The sequence below is a fragment of the Homarus americanus genome, unplaced genomic scaffold (assembly GCF_018991925.1).
Source record: "Homarus americanus isolate GMGI-L3 unplaced genomic scaffold, GMGI_Hamer_2.0 scaffold26351, whole genome shotgun sequence".
NCBI classification, from domain to species: domain Eukaryota; kingdom Metazoa; phylum Arthropoda; class Malacostraca; order Decapoda; family Nephropidae; genus Homarus; species Homarus americanus.
The window spans coordinates 8,465,494-8,485,746 of NW_024724368.1; the positions used below are offsets into that span (position 1 = coordinate 8,465,494).

Sequence of the window (20,253 nt, forward strand, 5' to 3'; positions counted from 1 at the left end):
CTGTGAAAGTTAAATCCACGACTGTTGAGGGTTTACTGTCGTACAAATATCTCCTTGGCATTGTTAATTATGAGATTTTATGGGCTACATCATTTGTCCTCTTGTGGTATAAATAACTAAAGCTTTTGAGGATCTTTTTTCTCTAATCACTGTCTATGGTAACTCCCAGAATTTTTTTTAACCCTTTACTCAGTCCCAAGATGTGATGGCAAGGCAGAAGTACATTTATTTTGAAAAGCACCTAACTGTTCCAAGTGACCAAGTATCTGGTGGGTATTTTTTTCAGATGTATACTGCTTGGGCTATTCAAATTTGATAGTTTACAGGCAGTGGAGAAGGTCAAATTTTCTGGTCAAAGCTTCAAATTTGTGCAATGTTTTTTTTTTCATACAGTAGACCCTTACCAACCACAGATTTTTTTATCTGCAGATTCCAGGAGTCCATGATTTTTACTATGTGTACCATTTCACCAACCATAGCATTGAATATTGAGTATCTGCGGATAAGTGTGGCATTTTTATCCCTTCATGGTCTTATGTATTCTTTAAATGTGAGGAATGAATGAAAATACCTGTAATGCTGATTAAAAAGAAATTACTGCATTGCCATTTGACAATCATTTCACTAAGGACACAGGAGCGCGCTCTCCTCTTCCCCTCTCATGAGCATGGGCTAACTCCCGCCAACGTAAGAAGTGTTTATTCTCTATGTTTTTACCTTATTTTTTATTTTATTTTTTTCATTCTGTATGAACGAGTGTGTGTGTGCATGAAACAATAAAAAAATAAGATAAATAAAATAAAATTACATATATCTACCTGAAACTAAAAGTTGAAAAAGAACAATAACACAGCTTTTAGGCCTAGTAGGGAGAGGCTGAGATTCCTGACAACCCATCCCTCTCTCGCCCCCCCTTTCTCCTCCTACAATCCAACACTAACTCCCGTGGATATAAGAAATGTGTATGCTCTTTATGTTTTGTTCTCAGGATAATAATTTTTTTTTTTACTATTCTGTATGAACGATTGTGTGTGCACGTAACAGTTAAAAAAATAATAAAAAATAAAATTACATAGATCTACCTGAATATAAAATTTTTTAAATAACAATAACACAGCTTGGCCTGGTAGGGGGAGAACTAGGGGGATGTAGCTACAGGGACAGTCTAACCTGGTGACCTACTAAGTCCACACACACACATTCACACACATACACACCCATGCTCTTCATTTTTTTTATTTTATAGCAACATGCTATCTCCTCAGAGGTGTACTGTAAAATTTATATAACTATTTAATTTACATTAAGCTATTTTATGTGTATTTGACTCAAATTTAATTTAATGTACAATACTGGAATTGTTTAGTGAAGGAACAGGCATTTAGTTAGGCTTTAATGAGTGTTAGCCATGGCCATGGAACCTAACCTCCTATTTCCTATAAGCCTTTAGTCTTGTCAACCAAGGGGTTTTTCAGGAACCTAACCCCTGTGGTTGGCGAAGGGACTACTGTATATAAATTTTCAGAAACAAAATATTAAAGGATATTTACTAGACTGTGATGAATATTAGCACCAAATTTATTTTAGATAATAGGAAAATGTAAAGGAAATATAGAAGTGAAATTTTCTGTGATTAACCTAGATAAATGTCTTGGGACAGTTTGAATTGTCAACATAAAAATTTTCATCATTTGGAAAACAACTGTGCTAGACTTTGTGAATATTGCTACTTACAAGTATGTGAGCAGCATACTCTTTAGTCCATCACTAATAAAACTGGAGGGAAATGTAGAATTTAATTTAAGTTATCTGGCTGAAACAGTTTATTTTATTTTTTTTAACATAACTTAGAAGGGTTCTGTAATAGTGATGTTTGTGAAGGATAATTTCTGGATCTTGTAAAATGATTTTGGCAAATGCCTACAGAGGACCAATTGGGTATTAGTTTGTAAACTGTCACGATACTAAATGTAAACAAATCTTTTTATTTGAAATTTGGATCAACTAACAAGAACATTGTGGTAATCATTCATCGATAGCAGTGTTTTATCTCTCCTGATAAGATGATTGCTAAGCAGCCTTTGTGTTGGCCAAAGGTATGGCTGCACTTAAGTACTTATAAACCTGAATTTTGGGGTGGAAAAACAAACCAAGGCCAATTTCATTAACAACATTTAATGCCTTGCCGAGATAGTTTTATAATTTACTTTTTGAATCCTAATGTCTGTTACTCTGGAAATTTTAAAATTATTAATACTGTAATATATTTCCCATTGTACTGTAGTGATTAGATCATCTGAAATCAGATTTAGTTAAGCGGTAAAAATTTCTTTTATAGAATTAGTTTGTGTTCTTCATTGGCAGCCTAATAACTGTTGAATTTATAAAAGACAAGACTTAATGTAGTTGAATATAGAACATGAGGTTATATAATACTCATTTCTCAACAGAGCTTTGGCACAAAAATGGCATCCTGACCATTTTGATGGAGAAGAGAAGAAAAAGGCTGAGAAGATGTTTATTGATATTGCTGCTGCAAAAGAGGTGCTAACAGATGAAGGTAAGTATAAACGCCTTAGTTAAGGACGTTCAGGTGACGGGCAAGTCGAAGGGAATGATTGAAACCCGTCTTTTGACGCATTCAATATTTATTGATGTGGTCAAAACCTGCAGACAACAAGGCGTTCATTAGTATTACATGGTGATCTATCTGATACATAATTAGTTAGTCTCACACAATTTATCTTAATTATAATTGATTATTGAGCATAATGACATGATACAAAGTTCATAACTCCATTAATCTTAACTACACTTCATTCCGTGTTGTCTTATTGCTCCAGATAAGGTAGCAACGAGTGGGCATAATTAGTCCACAATATTTCAGTATTGAGGTGTATGTCATTACTTTGGCTGTACTTACAAGTGCGGGTCAATGAGAACCAGTATGGTGTTCCAAGGGAAGATAGTTCTGTGTAAATTGTTTTAGTACAAAACTCGGCCAGGATTAGCAGTTGTTGTTCACCACTGCTAGCAGTGTTGATCCTCACAGCATCACTTGAGGGGGCAGTCTCCTGGAGTCCAGGTGGCCACACCGCCTTTCAAATCATACATTAGCAGAGTCATGATCTCTTCTCCGTAAACACTGCCCACCCCCTAATCTTTGTTGGGTAAGGCAGCAAAAACGTCAGCACTGACACTAGTGTTGACACCAGCTATGAAAACACTCCCGGCGATGCCAGCACTTACGCCAGTAGTGATGACAGTCCCGGTGATACAGAGTCCAGGTGGCCACGCCGCCGTAAGCACCGCTTATCTTTGTTCGGGTAAGGCAGTAAAACCGTCAGCACTGATGCCAGCGGTGAAAATACTCCCGGCGATGCTAGCACTTACGCCAGTGGCAATGACACTCCCGGCAGTAACCCCCCCCCCCGGTCAGCTGCCACATCTGTCGAGGTAACAGGTCGCATGGTGGGGGGATCACTCGAGAGGGCAATCTGTGTCATGAGATCCATGGCGCCCTCTCAGCGCTCACGCCAGTGGTGATGACACTCCGGTGGTAAACACCCCCCCCCCCCTCCCAGTCGCTACATCTGGTGTGGTAACAGGTCGCGTGTGGGGTGGGGGAGGCACATGGTTGTTGACACCAACGATAAAGCCAGCGGCGATAACAGTAAGCAAATCTTGGTGAATAATGAACAATTTACTTCTAGTTTTAAAGGCTTTACTAAAAATGTGAGAATTTCAATTAAGTATAAACAAAAAGAGAAGTCTTTATCATTAGTCTTGCACCCAGTAAAATTATTATATGGTAGAACTGTTTTAGAAACTTTATTTTTAATGATTTTTTTTATTATTATTTGTGGGTTTTATTTAGTCATCACACCTGTGATTTTTTTTTGCCATTTTTATTGACTAGCTTAGGATGTAATTTGGTAAAATTTTGTTTCGTATTTTATTAACTGTACCTAATATTCATATTTATTGCCTTGTATTTGCTAAAAAAAAGTTCAAAACTGAAATTCAAGAATCTTTCGTGCTCAAGGATCTGCATAGTTTGAAATTCATAGCGTGCTCCCTCTGCCCACGCAGTCATTGTCTCATGACCTCATCATCATCGCTCTCTGACCATTTTCAATGCTTGCTTGGGTTAGCCGTGATAACCTTTTGGCAGCTATCCAAGCTGCATGGTCTGTTACAACCACTTTCATCTGGAGTTTATCTACTGAGACAGTTTCTCCCAGCTTCTCCCGATGTCATTCTGGGTTTACCTCTAACTCTCCATCCCTCGATCTTCAAACTCGTGTATCTCTTGGGCCAATTGGTCTCCTCCAACTCTCTTCACATGCCCAGAATCTTAGCCTACTTCTACACAAAGCATCATCAATATCCAGCTGCCCTTTAAACCTTGAACAGGGTTTCCTATCTTTCAATGTGTGTCTATTTCCTCATTTTCATTTCAGTTTTCAATTTTACTTACCATATATTTCAGTGGATAAGACAACACTTGAATCATCAAAAAACCACCCCCAAACCAGGGGTCGTATTATAGGCCAGAAACAGAAACAAAAACCTCAAAATTCTGTACAAATTACCTTAATGATTTGGGTCAGCGAAGGTAGCTGGGGTCGTCAATATTTAAACAGCTGTTGTATTGTTTAAAATTTTTATTTCTCGCTAAAATCCCCATACCGATATGGTGTTAAACCAATGAAAGCATTGTAAAATAAAAATAAAAACATCACAAACATTTAAAGACCATCAAATTCACTAGAATCGTCTGAAGCAAAGAGCTCGTCATACACATCCTGAGTTTCATTGTTTACGTTGTCGTCATAAGGGTCCCAGTCCAAATCTGGTGCATCGGCTGCGTCGTCAGTGTCCCACAACAGATAATCCTCTGTCCCATCCATTGCATTAGAGATACCGCACTTTTTGAAAGATTTTATTTCAGTCTCTCTCACTTTATCCCATGCTTTGATCACAAAATCACACAGCACATCAAGTGATGCAGCACGCATAGCCCCACTTTTTGTAAAGGATTTTTCACCATCCATCATCCAATTATTCCATTTTTCACGCACATGATCTTTAAATGGCTTGTTCAGACAAACGTCCAGTGGTTGCAGTACAGGTGGTTTAGTAGTTTGCTAGTTTGGGGAGTCATCTTATACCACAGATATGAGCTAAAACCATGAAATTTAGACTGAAATGTGGGCCTCACCTTATCCGAAGGTCGCGTTATCTGCCGTAATATACAGTATGTCAACCTCTTCAACTACCCATGTTTCTTTGCAATACAGCAATAACACTTATGCTGGCTACATATTATAACTTAACTTTCAAGCAAGAAAAAGGTCTTTTCATCATCAGTAAAGGAAACTGCTGTCTAAACTCCTTCCAGCCACTTCTAACTCCCGCAACTGAGATAGCTTAACCCCAAGGCTTCAGGTCACGTTGCATGACATTTTGATCTTATGCGGGCATATTTGAATAAAAAGGGCAGGCCTGGCTAGAATATGTTTCACTCAATCACATTTTACAGACTCCCAGTCTCTTATCAGATTTTATGATGTTGGAATCTTGTCCTTGGTCTTACACTTCACCATATGTTTCTCACCTCCCCCAAGCACAAGTCTAGTCCAGTAATCCTGTGTTTTTCGTGGGAATTACGTTCCTGAAACCCCCGCGAAAAGCCAAAACCACAAATACTCTTTTAGGAATCACTGTACCTGTGGCCACCAAACAGCTCAGGTAGGTCATGCACTTAACCACGCCATGCTCTCCACTCACGGCCCAGTGGTCACACTGATCACTGATGCACTGTACCGGCATTTACTATCATCATTATTTGAAACTAATCATGTTGTCGTATAATAATGGAAAAATGTAAACACAGTTATATACAAAAAAAAATTAATTACAAGTAAATGAAAAATTTTATATTTCGCTGAGGTCGGCAACACCCGCATTGCCAGCCACTCCCTACTGTCCCGGCATCTGCCCGCCCTCACGCAGTCACGCCAGCCATCCAGTCCTCTTCCACCCATATTCCTCCACTTGAAGACTTGTATTCTGACCAAAGACACAAATGAATTGTCAATCTTCACCACATCTTGAGCGATAGCTCATACCACCTCTGAGCTTGTCCAATAAAACTGTTTTTTCCGTTAAGTTCATCACTATTCTTGATCTCTTGGTCACTTTAGTCTTTGCTAGTAATATTTGCCTTTGATGAGGCTGGCTTACGTCGCGGAGTCATGTGGAATGCACATGGGATGACAAACAGAAGAGGTAATCACAGTAGCGTTCACAGTACGGTATGCACGTGTGGACTGAGGCTTCTTGGAGCAGCGGGTGTCTGAGGCAGGAAAGGGTGGCGTCTGTTTGCCGCACCACGCACGAAATTAAAATTTTTGTTTTTAAAGAATATATATATATATATATATATATATATATATATATATATATATATATATATATATATATATATATATATATATATATATATATATATATATATATATATATATATATATATCAGATTGATGTACAATTTTTTTTTATGTACTGTATAACATAAAAACAAAGTGAGTTACAGTCTGCCCTTAACATAAGCGGGGGTTAGGTATCAGAGACACCCGTGAATGTTAAAAATCCGTGTACTTTTGCTGCCCCCCTAAAAAAACCCTGGCCCCCCCATGTCCTTATTTACCGTGTATACCTGTGTGTAGTTCGAGTTTTTAAGACCAAATTATTTGGCAAAAAATTGGAGGTCGACCTCTAAACGGGTAATAGTTTCGTTAGGTTGAAAAATATTTACCAGTAACTACCAGTAAACAATGGAAACGACGTACCAACGCACCACCAGCTGTGAGTGTCGGTACAGTTGCCAGGGCAGATCTCTTGCGTCATCATAGCAAGCCCAAAGTAACCAAATGCATGGTATGGTATGCACAGGACGATGTAAAACATAAAGTATTAATTTTTTAAAGTTTATTTATAGATACTGTACATAAATTTTTTTTCATTACATTTGAAACATCAATCTTTGTTAATTAAATTTGAAACAAAAGAAAACTACGATACCGTATTTTCATTAAAATATTACATCACAAGTATATTTTACCTTAACTGTGACTGAATGAATATAGGTATTCTCAGAAATAAATATGGAAATATAATATTTTTGCTGGAATGACGTACATATTACAGTGGAAAGTGGGATAAAATCATGAAAACAATGACTTTCGCTTTCTTTCGTTATTCAAAAGATTTTACCGTAATCGCTTTTCGAATGGTTTTCAGTTAAAAAACTGTTGTATTCGTACTGTATTACAATAATATTCTATCCTATCATTAGCCTTATAATCCCACAATTGAAAACCATTCGAAAAGCGATTACGGTAACATCTTTTGAACGAAAGAAAGAGAAAGTCATTGCTTTCGTCACAATTTTATCCCACTTCCACTGTAATACGTACATCATTTCAGCAAAAATATTACATTTCCATGTTCTCAGAAATAAATGGTAGTTTTGTTGAAACGTAATGTACAGTATTTAATATTAAAATGCAAAAATAGCTATAAAAACAATTAATACACCCGTAATGTACTGGCTGGCATCTCCACTCGTCCCTGCTCCCGCGTCCAAGGTCACCACTCCTCCCAACTCGCTCCCTACTCTGCCTCCTCCACCTCCTCACCGTCACTACTGCCGACAACAAACACAAATGTTTTGTGAATAACTGCACCTCCACTTCCTATGTACAGTACTGAACTGTACTGTGCTGTGCATTTTTACAAACAATAAACATGGCAAGAAAAGCTATTAAAAAAAAGAGATAAAAATTTCACTTTACTGTACAGTACCTATCCTCGGCGGCAGGACAGGGGTCGTCGGGCTCATCGCCACTCAATTCCATAACGGCTGGTGAAGTGGGGGCGACGGTGGATTCAGCTGCTTCCTCACTGCCGCCAGTGATTGATGGTGTTAAATCTCTCCTTCGGTGATCAAAGAACATGGTGATGGGGAGTTGTCGTCTCTTTCTTTCATTTCTTCCATGATGTTTTTGTATGGAGCGAAACGTCATCCATCCCTTGCATGAATTTCAGGGCACGCAGCATGGAGGGGTCCATACGGGACTATAGGCCAGGTTTTTCAGTGCCTCAATATTCCTGGTCATCTCCCCCAACTTCTCCAACGTTATTTCTTGGTGTTCTTCCTCATCCTCTCTCCCTTTCACTTCCTCTTCCTCTTCCTTGCCTGAGTCTACTAACTCCTGTAGATCCTCCTCGGTCAGCTCAGTGTCGTGCTCTTCAATTAGCTCCCTAATCTCGTCCTCTGCCATGTCCTGGAAGCCTTCAGCAGCCACTTTCCTTGACAGTGCCAGAGTCTTTCTGAATATTTTCATTAAAATCCATCAAAATCATTTTCCTTGTCATCGTCTTAAGAACCAAACAGCTCCTCCCAGTCTTCTCCTTGAACAGGGCTAGAGGGTACGTGTTTTTCGAATCGTTTTCAATTAAAAAAATGTTACAGCACATGTATATTTTACCTAAACTGTGCCTGAATGAATATATTCTCAGAAATAAATAGTAGTTTTGCTGAAACGTGATGTATTTCATTGTAAAATAGGATAAAATACATGACTAAAACAAAAGACTTTACCTAACCTTCCAATGTTCAAGAGATGTTACTCGTTTTTTTAATAGTTTTCGGTTAAAATGCTGTTATATTACAATGATATTATATTCATACTGTGCTTGATATACTACATTCACGGAAATGTAATATTTTTGCTGAAATGACGTACGTATTACAGTGGAAAGTGACGAAAACAATGACTTTCGCTTTCTTTCGTTCAAAAGATGTTACCATAATCGCTTTTTGAATGGTTTCAGGTAAAATAACTGTTGCATCACAAGTGAATTAGGATAGAATATTATTGTAATACAACAGTTTTTTAACTGAAAACCATTCGAAAAGCGATTACGGTAACATCTTTTGAACGAAAGAAAGCGAGTCATTGCTTTCGTCACTTTCCACTGTAATACGTTCGTCATTTCAGCAAAATATTACATTTCCATATTCTCAGAAATAAATAGTAGTTTTGCTGAAATGTAATGCATTTCAATGTAAATTAGGATAAACTACATGAAAACAAAAGGCTTTACCTAACCTTCCGATGTTCAAGATATGTTACTCGTTTTTTTAGTAGTTTTCGGTTAAAATACTCTTATATTAGTGATATTCTATTCATACTGTGCTTGATATAATACATTCACGGAAATGTAATATTTTTGCAACTACAATGCTGATGTCAACACAAGCGTGGTTACAGCGAGACTGACTGAGTGAGGGAGAGCTATGCGTGTGTGTGTGAGGTTGCGGGAGCGGGCGGTGTCCCGTGTTCGGTGCCGCGCGCGAGTTGAATGGCGCGCGATTTGAATGTACTTCAATTACTTCAATGTACAGAATATTCCTTCGGTGGGGCAATCCGCGTATTTGCAAATCAAGTGTGTTATAAACTGGCAATATGTTAAAGAACTGACTGTGTGTGTGTGTGTGTGTGTGTGTGTGTGTGTGTGTGTGTGTGTGTGTGTGTGTGTGTGTATATATATATATATATATATATATATATATATATATATATATATATATATATATATATATATATATATATATATATATATATATATATATATATATATATATACACACACACAGTGGGATATGCTATAACGAACGTAATTGGTTCCAAAACCTCGTTCGTTATAGCATTCGTTCGTTATAGGATTAATCCGTTCCAGGCCCCCAAATACAACCACTTAATACTGAAAAAATTCTGTGGAAAATGTAAAAAATACGGTACTTTATCTTACCTTAGTGTTGTTCAGCATGCAGGTACCCCTAAACACTGGCACATCACTATCACTTCCACTGGGAGTCTTGGCTTTAAGGTCCTCAAACAATTGTTTAGCCTTCTCACAAATTATAGCTTCACTAATGTTACCACCTGCCATTTCTTTCTCCTTTATCCACACCAAGAGTAAATTTTCCATCTCTTCAATCACATTACACCTTGCTTTACTAAGTCTAAAGATTCCCTTAGCCACTTGCAGTTTTTAACTCCTCTTTATTCTTCAAAATCGTACATATAGTCGATTTAGCCATCCCATATTCATCACTAAGTTTCGCAATGCTTCCTCCATTCTCACGTTTCTTTATAATTTCTTTCTTAGTTTCAAGGGTTATTAGCTTTCTCACTCGCTTTGGACGACTCATTGTTACAATTGTATACTTGAATAACAAAATAGTTATACAAATAACGCGAATTTCCACATCAAAAGACGAAATTTCAACAATAACAGTGGTGCACTGGCTACACAATGAGACAAAGATGGCGCCTGATGCTCTTGTTGTGGGTCGCGGTACAACAATATTCATGCGCCAGGCGAAATAGTCCCGTATTCATCCGCATTCGTTGTAGGAGTTGCGTTCGTTATAGCATTCTCAATTTTATAGGTAAAACCGTTCGTTATAGGAATATTCGTAGTAGGATCCGTTCGTTATAGCATACCCTGTATATATATATATATATATATATATATATATATATATATATATATATATATATATATATATATATATATATATATATATATATATATATATATATATATATATATATATATATATATATATATATATATATATATATATATATATATATATATATATATATATATATATATATATAATTTTTTTTTTTTAGTAAAGGTAGGAGTTAGGTAAAACCCGATAGAGAATCTCCGAAAGAGCAAGGTTACTGTATTGTGATCAATTACTGGAGCAGTAATAATGATAATTAATAATGTAAATAGTAATAACATAGTAAAACAAGTGTCCTGTACCTCATACTGCCTGCAAATTAGTGTTGTTTACCTTGTTACTACTGCATCACACACGCCACTTAACGAACATTCTTGACTCTTCTCAGCCTCGGTGTTCCCAACCTGTGATAAGGATATTTATTTATTTCTTGTTTATATCTTACATGGGCAGTTTGTAAGACTGGAATTGTTTTTTATTTATTTATTTATTTATTTTTTAAATATTCCCAAATATACCGGGGATGCCTTCCATAGCCCGAAGCCCAGGGGTAACCATCACTTTTAACACTAATTATTTCACCCAGGTACACCTCTTGTGTACCCACCTTGCATATCATTCGATTATTGCCAACACCTATATAAGAACATGAGAATGGAGGAAACTGCAGCAGGCCTATTGGCCCATACTGGGCAGTCCCATTTACACCCAACCCCTATCCCATTTACACCTGGTCATTTACCACTTCCCATCACAGGTTCTTCACTCATATCACTAATCATTATGTTTGTCTTTGCCGTATTTACTCTCATACACTTTGACACCATTCCAATTTTCTGTTTAAATTTTTTCACTACTGTATCTTCAATACTCTGCTATCATTACTAAGTCATCAGCATAATTCTCAGGGCTAACCAGTTCTGAAATCTTGTGATACTGCCTTTAACACCATGATGAACAGACGGGGCTGAAGAAAGATCCTTGATGGATTCCTATTTTCACCTCAAGTTTCTCAGTTCCTTTGCTGTTTCTTCCTTTATTAGACACTCCTAGCTCTCTAATTGCTGCTGATAAATTCTCCACAGTGAATGGAAGTTATGAAGGTATATAGGGATGTTCTTGCTCATTTTGAAATTTCATTTTCAAATAAATGGTCAAATATAACCATTTTATTATCTCAAACGTGACTTTGTCTCCTTTAGTCAATATCCAATTGTCTAGCCAAATATCATTTTCAGTACTGTACATACTTTTTTTAGAGGTTATCAGAGTAGGTACTTGAAGCCATCGGTTACTGTTGTAAATTTTAGCATCTTCCTTTTATGTTAATGCAGCTGTACATCTGGAAAGTAGATGATTTTTATTTATTAATTTTTTAATTTAAAAATAAAGACAGAAGGTTCTAAAAATACCTACAAGAAGCAAGTACTGTACAGTCTTCATCTTCTGTGGCCTGATAATGGTCAAATGTTATAATACAAACACCTACTGTATACTTAGGCTCACTAACATGGTGTAATTGGGTTGGTAGAGTCATATTTATTGACAGGCTCATATCAGAGGTTTTATATATTGCTGTGATAAAGACCTTGGTGGCCTCTTGTTGAGTTAAATTATATTATGCAGTGTTTTATCAGTACAGTATAGTCTGCATTTACGCGGTCAATTGAACCCGTGGAGGTCCGCGTAAAGCGAGAAACGTGTAAACGATATAACAGAACATATGGGATTAATTGAAATAGAGGCTGGGCCGACCCCCAAACTCCACTTTTTCCGACACAATACGTACGTTGTAGTAAAAATAACATCTTAATTTTATGATGGTATGCCCACACAATTAATATTTAAGAGAAATATCAATAATATTAGGTTTTTTAACACTTACGTTAGTAGAAAAGATGGCTGGGCACACGGGATGGGGGGTTGGTTCCAAGGCAGAGGGCAGATTATTGGCCCTCACCTGTATCACTATCCACCACAGAGGCTTGCAGGGCCTCTTTGTCAAACCCCTCAAAGTCCATATCCTCACTATCACTGACTTGGGCCGGCTGTGGTGGGTGGCGGGTGAAGAACTCGGTAATGTTTTGATGACTGGGCGACCTTGTGTGCACCCTGCCCGCGCCACTTCTCGCATAAATGATGAAATTTACCGCGTAATTAAAACATTTTATTCTGGCAAGGCACCGCATAAATGACCAAACGCGTAAACAAAATTCACATAAATGCAGACTATGCTGTAATTGATTACAGTCAACCCTCACTTTACGCGGTCCCACATTCTGCGTTTCCACGTTAACACGGTGCCTTGCCAGAACCTAACGTGCTCACATTACGCGGTGCGTGAACCCCATTACGCGGAGAGTGTCCGGCGCGACGCTATTTTTAGATTCGCCCCACCCGCCTGCCTGCCTGTGCTCTCGCATCTCCCTCCTCCTCCCTCCGCTTGGGCAAGCCGCGCGGTAAGGTTGCGCAGTGTGTGTCTTTGTTGCGTTATCACTGACGTCATATGACGTATCGGACTGTGATTGGCCATGCATCCCTACCCCCCTCTGCTGCTAGCTATAATTGGCTTAAAGTATTATGACGTGTCCACCCGGGGGAGGGAGGGAGGGAGGAAAGATGATCCTTGACCTAGCCGCGCCAGTTTCATCCCTCCACGCCAGACCGTGTAAACGTGCATCCATTGTTCTCTAAAATGGCTTCCGCCGGACCACCACCCCCAGAGAGAAACCTTTCCTTACCTGGACCCAGTGGCACTAAGCCAAAGAAGACACGACGTTCCTTAAGCTACGAGGTGAAGTATACCATCATCCAAGAGTTGGAGAAAGGAACAAGGCAGGTTGATTTGGCGCGCCAGCATGGTGTGAATGAATCTACGATTCGAACAATAAAGAAGGATGCAGCCAAGATAAAGGAGCACATGAAGATCACAAAGTCTACAGGTGCTTCTATGATCAAGTATTTTCACAACCAGGTGCTTCTCAAGACAGAAAAATTACTTGTGAGGTACTTGGTGCGTCAGGCGCGACGGAACATGGCGGTCGACACACGCTCTGTTAAGGACTACGCACGTGAACTGTACATTGCAGTGGCACGAAAGATGGGAACTACAGAGCCCAAACCCTTTAATGCTTCCTCTGGGTGGTTACAGAGGTTTAAGATCCGGAACAAGATCACCAATATAAACATTGGTGGTGAAGAAGCGAGTGCTGACCGTGCTGCGGCTAGGGAATTTCCTCCGTTTATACGTGAGATTATGGAGGAAGGACAGTACAGTGATGACCAGGTGTTTAACATGGGCGAATCTGGTCTTTTCTGGAAAAAGCTACCTTCCAAGTCCTTCGTTGTAAAGAATGCCAGCAAGATTCGGGGCTGGAAGATGCAGAAGGAACGCATCACCGTCCTGTTTACCACCAATGCCTCCGGTACCAGTAAGCTCAAGTTGTCGGTGATCCACACACCACGCAAGCCGCACGCCTACAAAACCATGGACATGACCAAGCTAAATGTCCACTGGCTGACCGCACGTAAGGCGTGGATGTTCTCTACACTGTCCCTCTCCTGGTTTGATGACTGTTTTGTTCCCGATGTAAAGAAATTCTGTGAGCAACAGAATGTGCCATTCAAGATTTTGTTGCTGCTGGACAACGCACCAGGACACTCGCCCCTACTGTTAGATCATCACCCCAACGTAAAAGTGGTCTTCCTTCCTCCCAACACTACGTCTATATTACAGCCCATGGACCAAGAGTTAATCTGTAATGTAAAAGCTGCATTCTCTACGAAAAAATTCAAACTCCTGAACGACTACACCAACACCAGGGAAGAGTTGCGCAACCTGAGTGACACCACCACTGATTGCAAGAGCGAAGAAGATGAGGATCAACAGTTGGCACAGCAAAAAATACTGTTCAAACAATTCTGGAGAGTATTTAACATCAAGAAAGCTGTGGACTTCTTGGTGGAGTCATGGGATCAGCTGTCTATTGCTACAATTCGTCACGCATGGAGACATGTGTTGCATGGAATACCAGGTGAGAGGAGGAGTCAATCTGTGACTGGTGAGGTTCAGACTGTTGCAGTAGCAGTGGACCTTGCCAGAGAAGCTGCGCAGACTGTTACAGTTCCAGGCTTCTCCGAGACCACCAACGACGACATCCTGGAGGTGATAATGGAACCTGATGTGACTACCGAGGAGATGGTAGATGATGATGATGACGACGTCAGTGAAGAGGCAGGTGGTGCGTCATCCCAAGAAGAACAACACTTATCCCATAGTAATGTTAGGGGTGCCATCGAGTGTATCGAGAAAGCCAAGCTCCTCCTTTCCGACGACCCTGACGCAAACAGGTATGAAATCTTCACTACCCAGCTGTTGCAGACTATGGAGCCCTACATCAAGGTGTATCACGACAACATCAACACCAGCCGTCAGCAAAGCATAACAGATTTCTTCGCCCGCAACCCACCACAGCCAGCCCAAGCCAGTGATAGTGACAGTGAAGATGACTTTGAGGGATTTGTCAGGGAAGCCCTGACAACTGTAAGTGACAGTGATGGTGATTCACCTAGTAATGGTGATTCACCTGAGGGCCAGTAATCTGCCCTCTGCCTCGGAACCAGCCTCCATCCCCGTATGCCGACCCATCTCTTCTACTAACGTAAGTGTTCCACATAACTTTTAGTTTTCCTAACCTAACTTTTATTTTTCCTATGTTAACCTTTATTTTTCCTAACCTAACCTCTTCTATATTACTTGTTTTTTCATACCATCATAAAGTTAAGATAAAATTTTTACTACAACATAGTTGTGTGTCGTCAAAAAGTGGAGTTTGGGGGTCGGCCCGGACTCTATTTCAATTAATCCCATATGTTATGTTATTCACTTTACGCCTTCCTCACTTTCCGCGGGACCCTGTGGGTTACATTAACCGCGTAAAGTGAGGGTTGACTGTATTTTTAGTGCAGAAACCTGCATTTTTATTCCCCCTCCCCCCACCTGTAGGGGGATATAGCCATCAATACACGTGTGTGTGTGTGTGTGTGTGTGATAATAATAATAATAATAGTTAACGGTTTATTGAAAAAATTCTGCAGCCCGAAGGCTGAAAATATACATTGGACATAAATGACTTATTACATACATTGGTGGTTTAACAAAAGCCTTCATCAGAGAACGGTAAAGGAACATACAGTGAACATACAGATTAATGTAGGTGTTGAACAGCAAACTCGTAGTGTAGTAATCCCTCCCAGATGGTGTTATGAGGGACCTCACGTGGTGTAGTAATTCCCTCACAGATGGTGTTATGAGGGACCTCACGTGGTGTAGTAATTACCTCACAGATGGTGTTATGAGGGGCCTCACGTGGTGTAGTAATCCCTCACAGATGGTGTTATGAGGGGCCTGACGTGGTGTAGTAATTCCCTCACAGATGGTGTTATGAGGGACCTCACGTGGTGTAGTAATTCCCTCACAGATGGTGTGATGAGGGACTTGACGTGGTGTAGTAATTCCCTCACATATGGTGTTATGAGGGACATGTGGTGTAGTAATTCCCTCACAGATGGTGTTATGAGTGGAGTGAGACAGACGTGGTGTATGTAGGACTTCCCTCACATATGGTGTTATGAGTGTGGTGTAATTTCCCTCACAGATGGTGTTATGAGTGGCCTGACGTGGTGTAGTAATCCCTCACAGATGGTGTTGTGAGGGACCTCACGTGGTGTAGTAATTCCCTCACAGATGGTGTGATGAGGGACTTGACGTGGTGTAGTAATTCCCTCACATATGGTGTTATGAGGGACATGTGGTGTAGTAATTCCCTCACAGATGGTGTTATATGAGTGAGGTTTGGTCTTAGGCCTTCCTATCGTAGACGGATTAACACATCGCTGATTGTGTGTGTGTGTGTGTGTGTGTGTGCATGCTCTTGCCTGTTTTATATAAATGATTGTATGGTCAACTCATCTTCAGTTTTTTTAATTGATTTTCAGGAAATTTTGTACAAATTTAATGTTGTAATTAGATGAATGATGTGCATGTGCAAAGATGGTATCACTCAGGTGAATTTCTGCTCATTTGTTCTTCCACCCTGCTTATGGTGTGGGAGGCTATTTCATCTTCAGGTGACTTTTTAAGATCTGTAGCCTTTGTACCCCTTACTTGGATAGACTTACATAACTTTTGGATAAACAGTGACATTTAGCCACTTATTAATTGTTGTGTAGCTATATGGTATCCATCAATGTTAACAGTTAAACTTTTCCCTTTCACACAGAGATGCGAAGTAAGTTTGATAATGGAGAAGATCCATTGGACCCAGAACAACAGCAGGGAGGACCTGGAGGTCATGGTTTCAACCCATTCCAACATTTCCAGTTTCATCAAGGAGGCTTTCCAGGTGGTGGCTTCCATGGAGGAGGCTTCAAGTTCCACTTTAACTAACTTGGTTTTCTCTAGTGTGTTTATATTAAAGGATTTTATTTATTATGGGTGTGTATGTAAGTGTGAGTTTCAAGGAAAGCATATATTTACATAAATTACAACTTTTTCCCTTCAAATGCAGAAAACCTTCATTGTGCAACTGGAAGTTTGTGTAAATACTCAGCCTGAAAAACTAAATTGTGTGGCTTTCATTCTGCATTCAAGTTCGTCATTTCAGGATCATCTTCAATCAGGGATTATCCTTTATAGGCCACCATCTGTTAAATAAACTAACACTCCAGTGCCTTGCATTATCACTTTGTATTTTGTTCAGGTCTTCTTAATATTTTTGGAGGTAAATGGTTCACAAACATTAAGTTATTGGTATTGAATTCATTTTGAGTTCTCTCCTCCAGTTTCCATGTGATATTTTTATGACCCACAGTGGGTTGAATATTACTTTATTGAACTGAGATACAAACTTTGCGATGCTCAAATATCTGGGTCTGAAAATGGTTATCTCTCTCTTGTTTAATTGCAACAAATTAAAAATACTAGTGTGAATTACAGTTGTAGTGCATTTATTGGTTTAATAGGTATAACAAAGTATCTAGGATTGTAATTATATTGTACCTAACTTAGAATTGTTGTTTCAAGACAGATTACTTTGCAGAGTAATATTGAAAGATGGACTGGAAAAGTATTATAAAAAGTTTGGAATGGCATCTGTAGCTCATCTGTAAATATAACATTATCAAGCAGTTACAAGTGAAGCCAGACATCTTGACCCCACAAAAGTTTTCCTGTGGGGTTCAAGACAAAAATGTCTGGGACAGGTAATGTTTGTGATATATTTTACTTTAAGCTTTTGAAATTTGATTTCTGTATTCTAGGGTAAAGAATATGTTTTGAATATAATTTTATTGTGATGATTTCTCTTATTTTGTACTGTTCTTGTGAAATCCCCAGATGTTTAAATTTTCCTCCCAGGTACATGAGATTTAATATTGTTATGTAAATATACTGTAAAAGTCCATTTAAATTTTAAATACATCCTGTGGTCTTTAAATGGGAACATAGATGCTTGTACAACAATTTTAGTGATTACATTGTGTATGTAAAATCACCTACAAAACTCTGGTAAACTGCTTCAATATTCTGAATGCCAAACTGAGCCTTCAAACTGCAGGTACACCACCAATTTTCCAGGAACTGATGATCCGGCACCTCCTATAGTCCGGACAAAATTATGAGAGGGCACTTAACTTCCCTCCCTCCCTCCCAGCCAGGGTGAAGGTAGTTTTAGGCCTAAAGTTTTTATCTTATAAAATGTAACAGACTAAACTTGGCAGAATATAACTTGCATTGCCGGAATCATTGTAAGATAGTGATTAATTTGAGTATAGACATCATATAGTTTGCAAAAGTGATAAAAATTTTAGTCCTTTAGTGTAGTACATTTGAGTACAAAGTGTGTACAGTAATATGTTCCTCAAAATTATGGTCTTTTTACATTTAATTTACATATAACATTTGTTTAATTTAAGTTTCTAGCAGTCCATGGTGGTTTAGAGACACAGGAGGTGTATAATTAGTGGGTCAGAGGTGTATTGTTGAATTATTATTATGTGACCTCGGTTGGTCCGGCAAAACGGATAGTCCAGCAAGGCTTTGGAACCAAGGGTGCCGGAAAATCGGTGGTGTACCTGTACAGTAAATCTTTGGGATAACGGACTAGTTGGGAGGACACCATGGGTGCTAAAGCCGAAAGCCTGTTAAAACTGATGTCTGAAAATGTTTAATAATCCTGATAAACATTCTATCAACCAGGGGGGAAGTCCAAGAGACTGCGTCGGTATATCAGTTTGAACGTATGTTCAGAAACTGCTACAATATATAAAGCAGTGTAAGTGTACAGTACTGTACTGTATACGTAAGGGTTGTACAGTCAGTTCGCATATACAGTGGGGTATGCTATAACGAATCTAATTGGTTCTAGAACCTTGTTCGTTATAGCATTCGTTCGTTATAGGATTAATCCGTTCCAGGCCCCCAAATACAACCACTTAACACTGAAAAATATAATATTAAATTGTAAAAATTGGAAAAAAAGTGCATAAATATGCATCTAAACCCTTGAAATAAAGAATATCATTAGTACTTGTAATACAGAAACAATAAATTAGTAAAAAAAAAAAAAAAAAATTATAATGTTCGTTGTAGGAGTTATGTTCGTTATAGCATTATCAATTTTATAGGTAAAACTGTTCGTTATAGGAATATTTGTAGTAGGATCCGTTCGTTATAGCATACCCTACTGTAATGTGACATTTGCATTCCTGAAAAACACTGCATTATCAAAAAATTGGGTTATGGTAACCATTATTTCAATGGGAATTAAGGAGTTAAGGTGTAGTAGGTTCAAGAACATCAACAAGGGATCCACTTTTAACCCTCATTTTTATATTATTGTTAGTTATGGTTGATTTTATAGTAACTGTGTTTTAGTTTGTTAAATCATTCATTATTACTGTAGAATAAATATGAAAAGGGAGAAAATGCGAAAAACAATGAGCTAGTCCACATCGCTAAATGGTAGAACACGTAGCCATGAAGGACAGCAAACTCGTGTAACACTTTTAATGATAAAACCTTCTTAAATTAGAACACTGTTACCCATAAAAAAATAATTAAACTTTGTTAGAAAATTTAATATTCACCACAAGAAGAGAAGATGGCTACTTGAAATGAATGGTGGAGGAGGTGAAGTCAATCTGATGATGATGGTGAGTGTTAAGGTGATTGGAGCTTTGAGGAAGACAGTGAAGCAGGAACTTATGCAAAAAAAAAAAAATGTTGAACCACCTGTTGATGTTGATGCAGGCATTTTTGGTTGATCTTGAACAAAATATTGATCGGTTTACTTCTGTGTTGCTGCCTTCTTTTTTCATCGAGTAGTTCAAAGTAAGGTGTGAGCTGAGCCTTCACTTCTCAAATAATCTTCACAAAGCACTCAGAGTTGTAGTCGTTATCTTCCATCTTTTTCAAAACAATTTCAATATTTTGCAAAGCTAAAGACAACAGCTGTGTGAGTTCATCGAGTGGTTGTTCTTCAGGATCATTTACATCATCCTCACATACTGCACTTGCCTCAGCAACCAGTTGCAATTCCTCCATAGAAAGTTCCTCACTATGTGACTCCAGCAGCTTC

General features: G+C 38.7%; 1 protein-coding gene across 1 annotated transcript in view; it reads left to right on the forward strand.

The window, feature by feature from the left end:
* Positions 1-18,078, forward strand: part of LOC121864259 (dnaJ homolog subfamily C member 3-like) — a 44,904-nt gene extending 26,826 nt beyond the window's left edge. Inside the window, exons 9-10 of the mRNA XM_042363338.1 lie at positions 2,451-2,560; positions 16,897-18,078. Of these exons, the coding sequence (XP_042219272.1) occupies positions 2,451-2,560; positions 16,897-17,063 (277 nt within the window). The 3' untranslated portion in view covers positions 17,064-18,078. The remainder of the gene's footprint in view (positions 1-2,450; positions 2,561-16,896) is intronic.
* Positions 18,079-20,253: the final 2,175 nt, after the last annotated feature.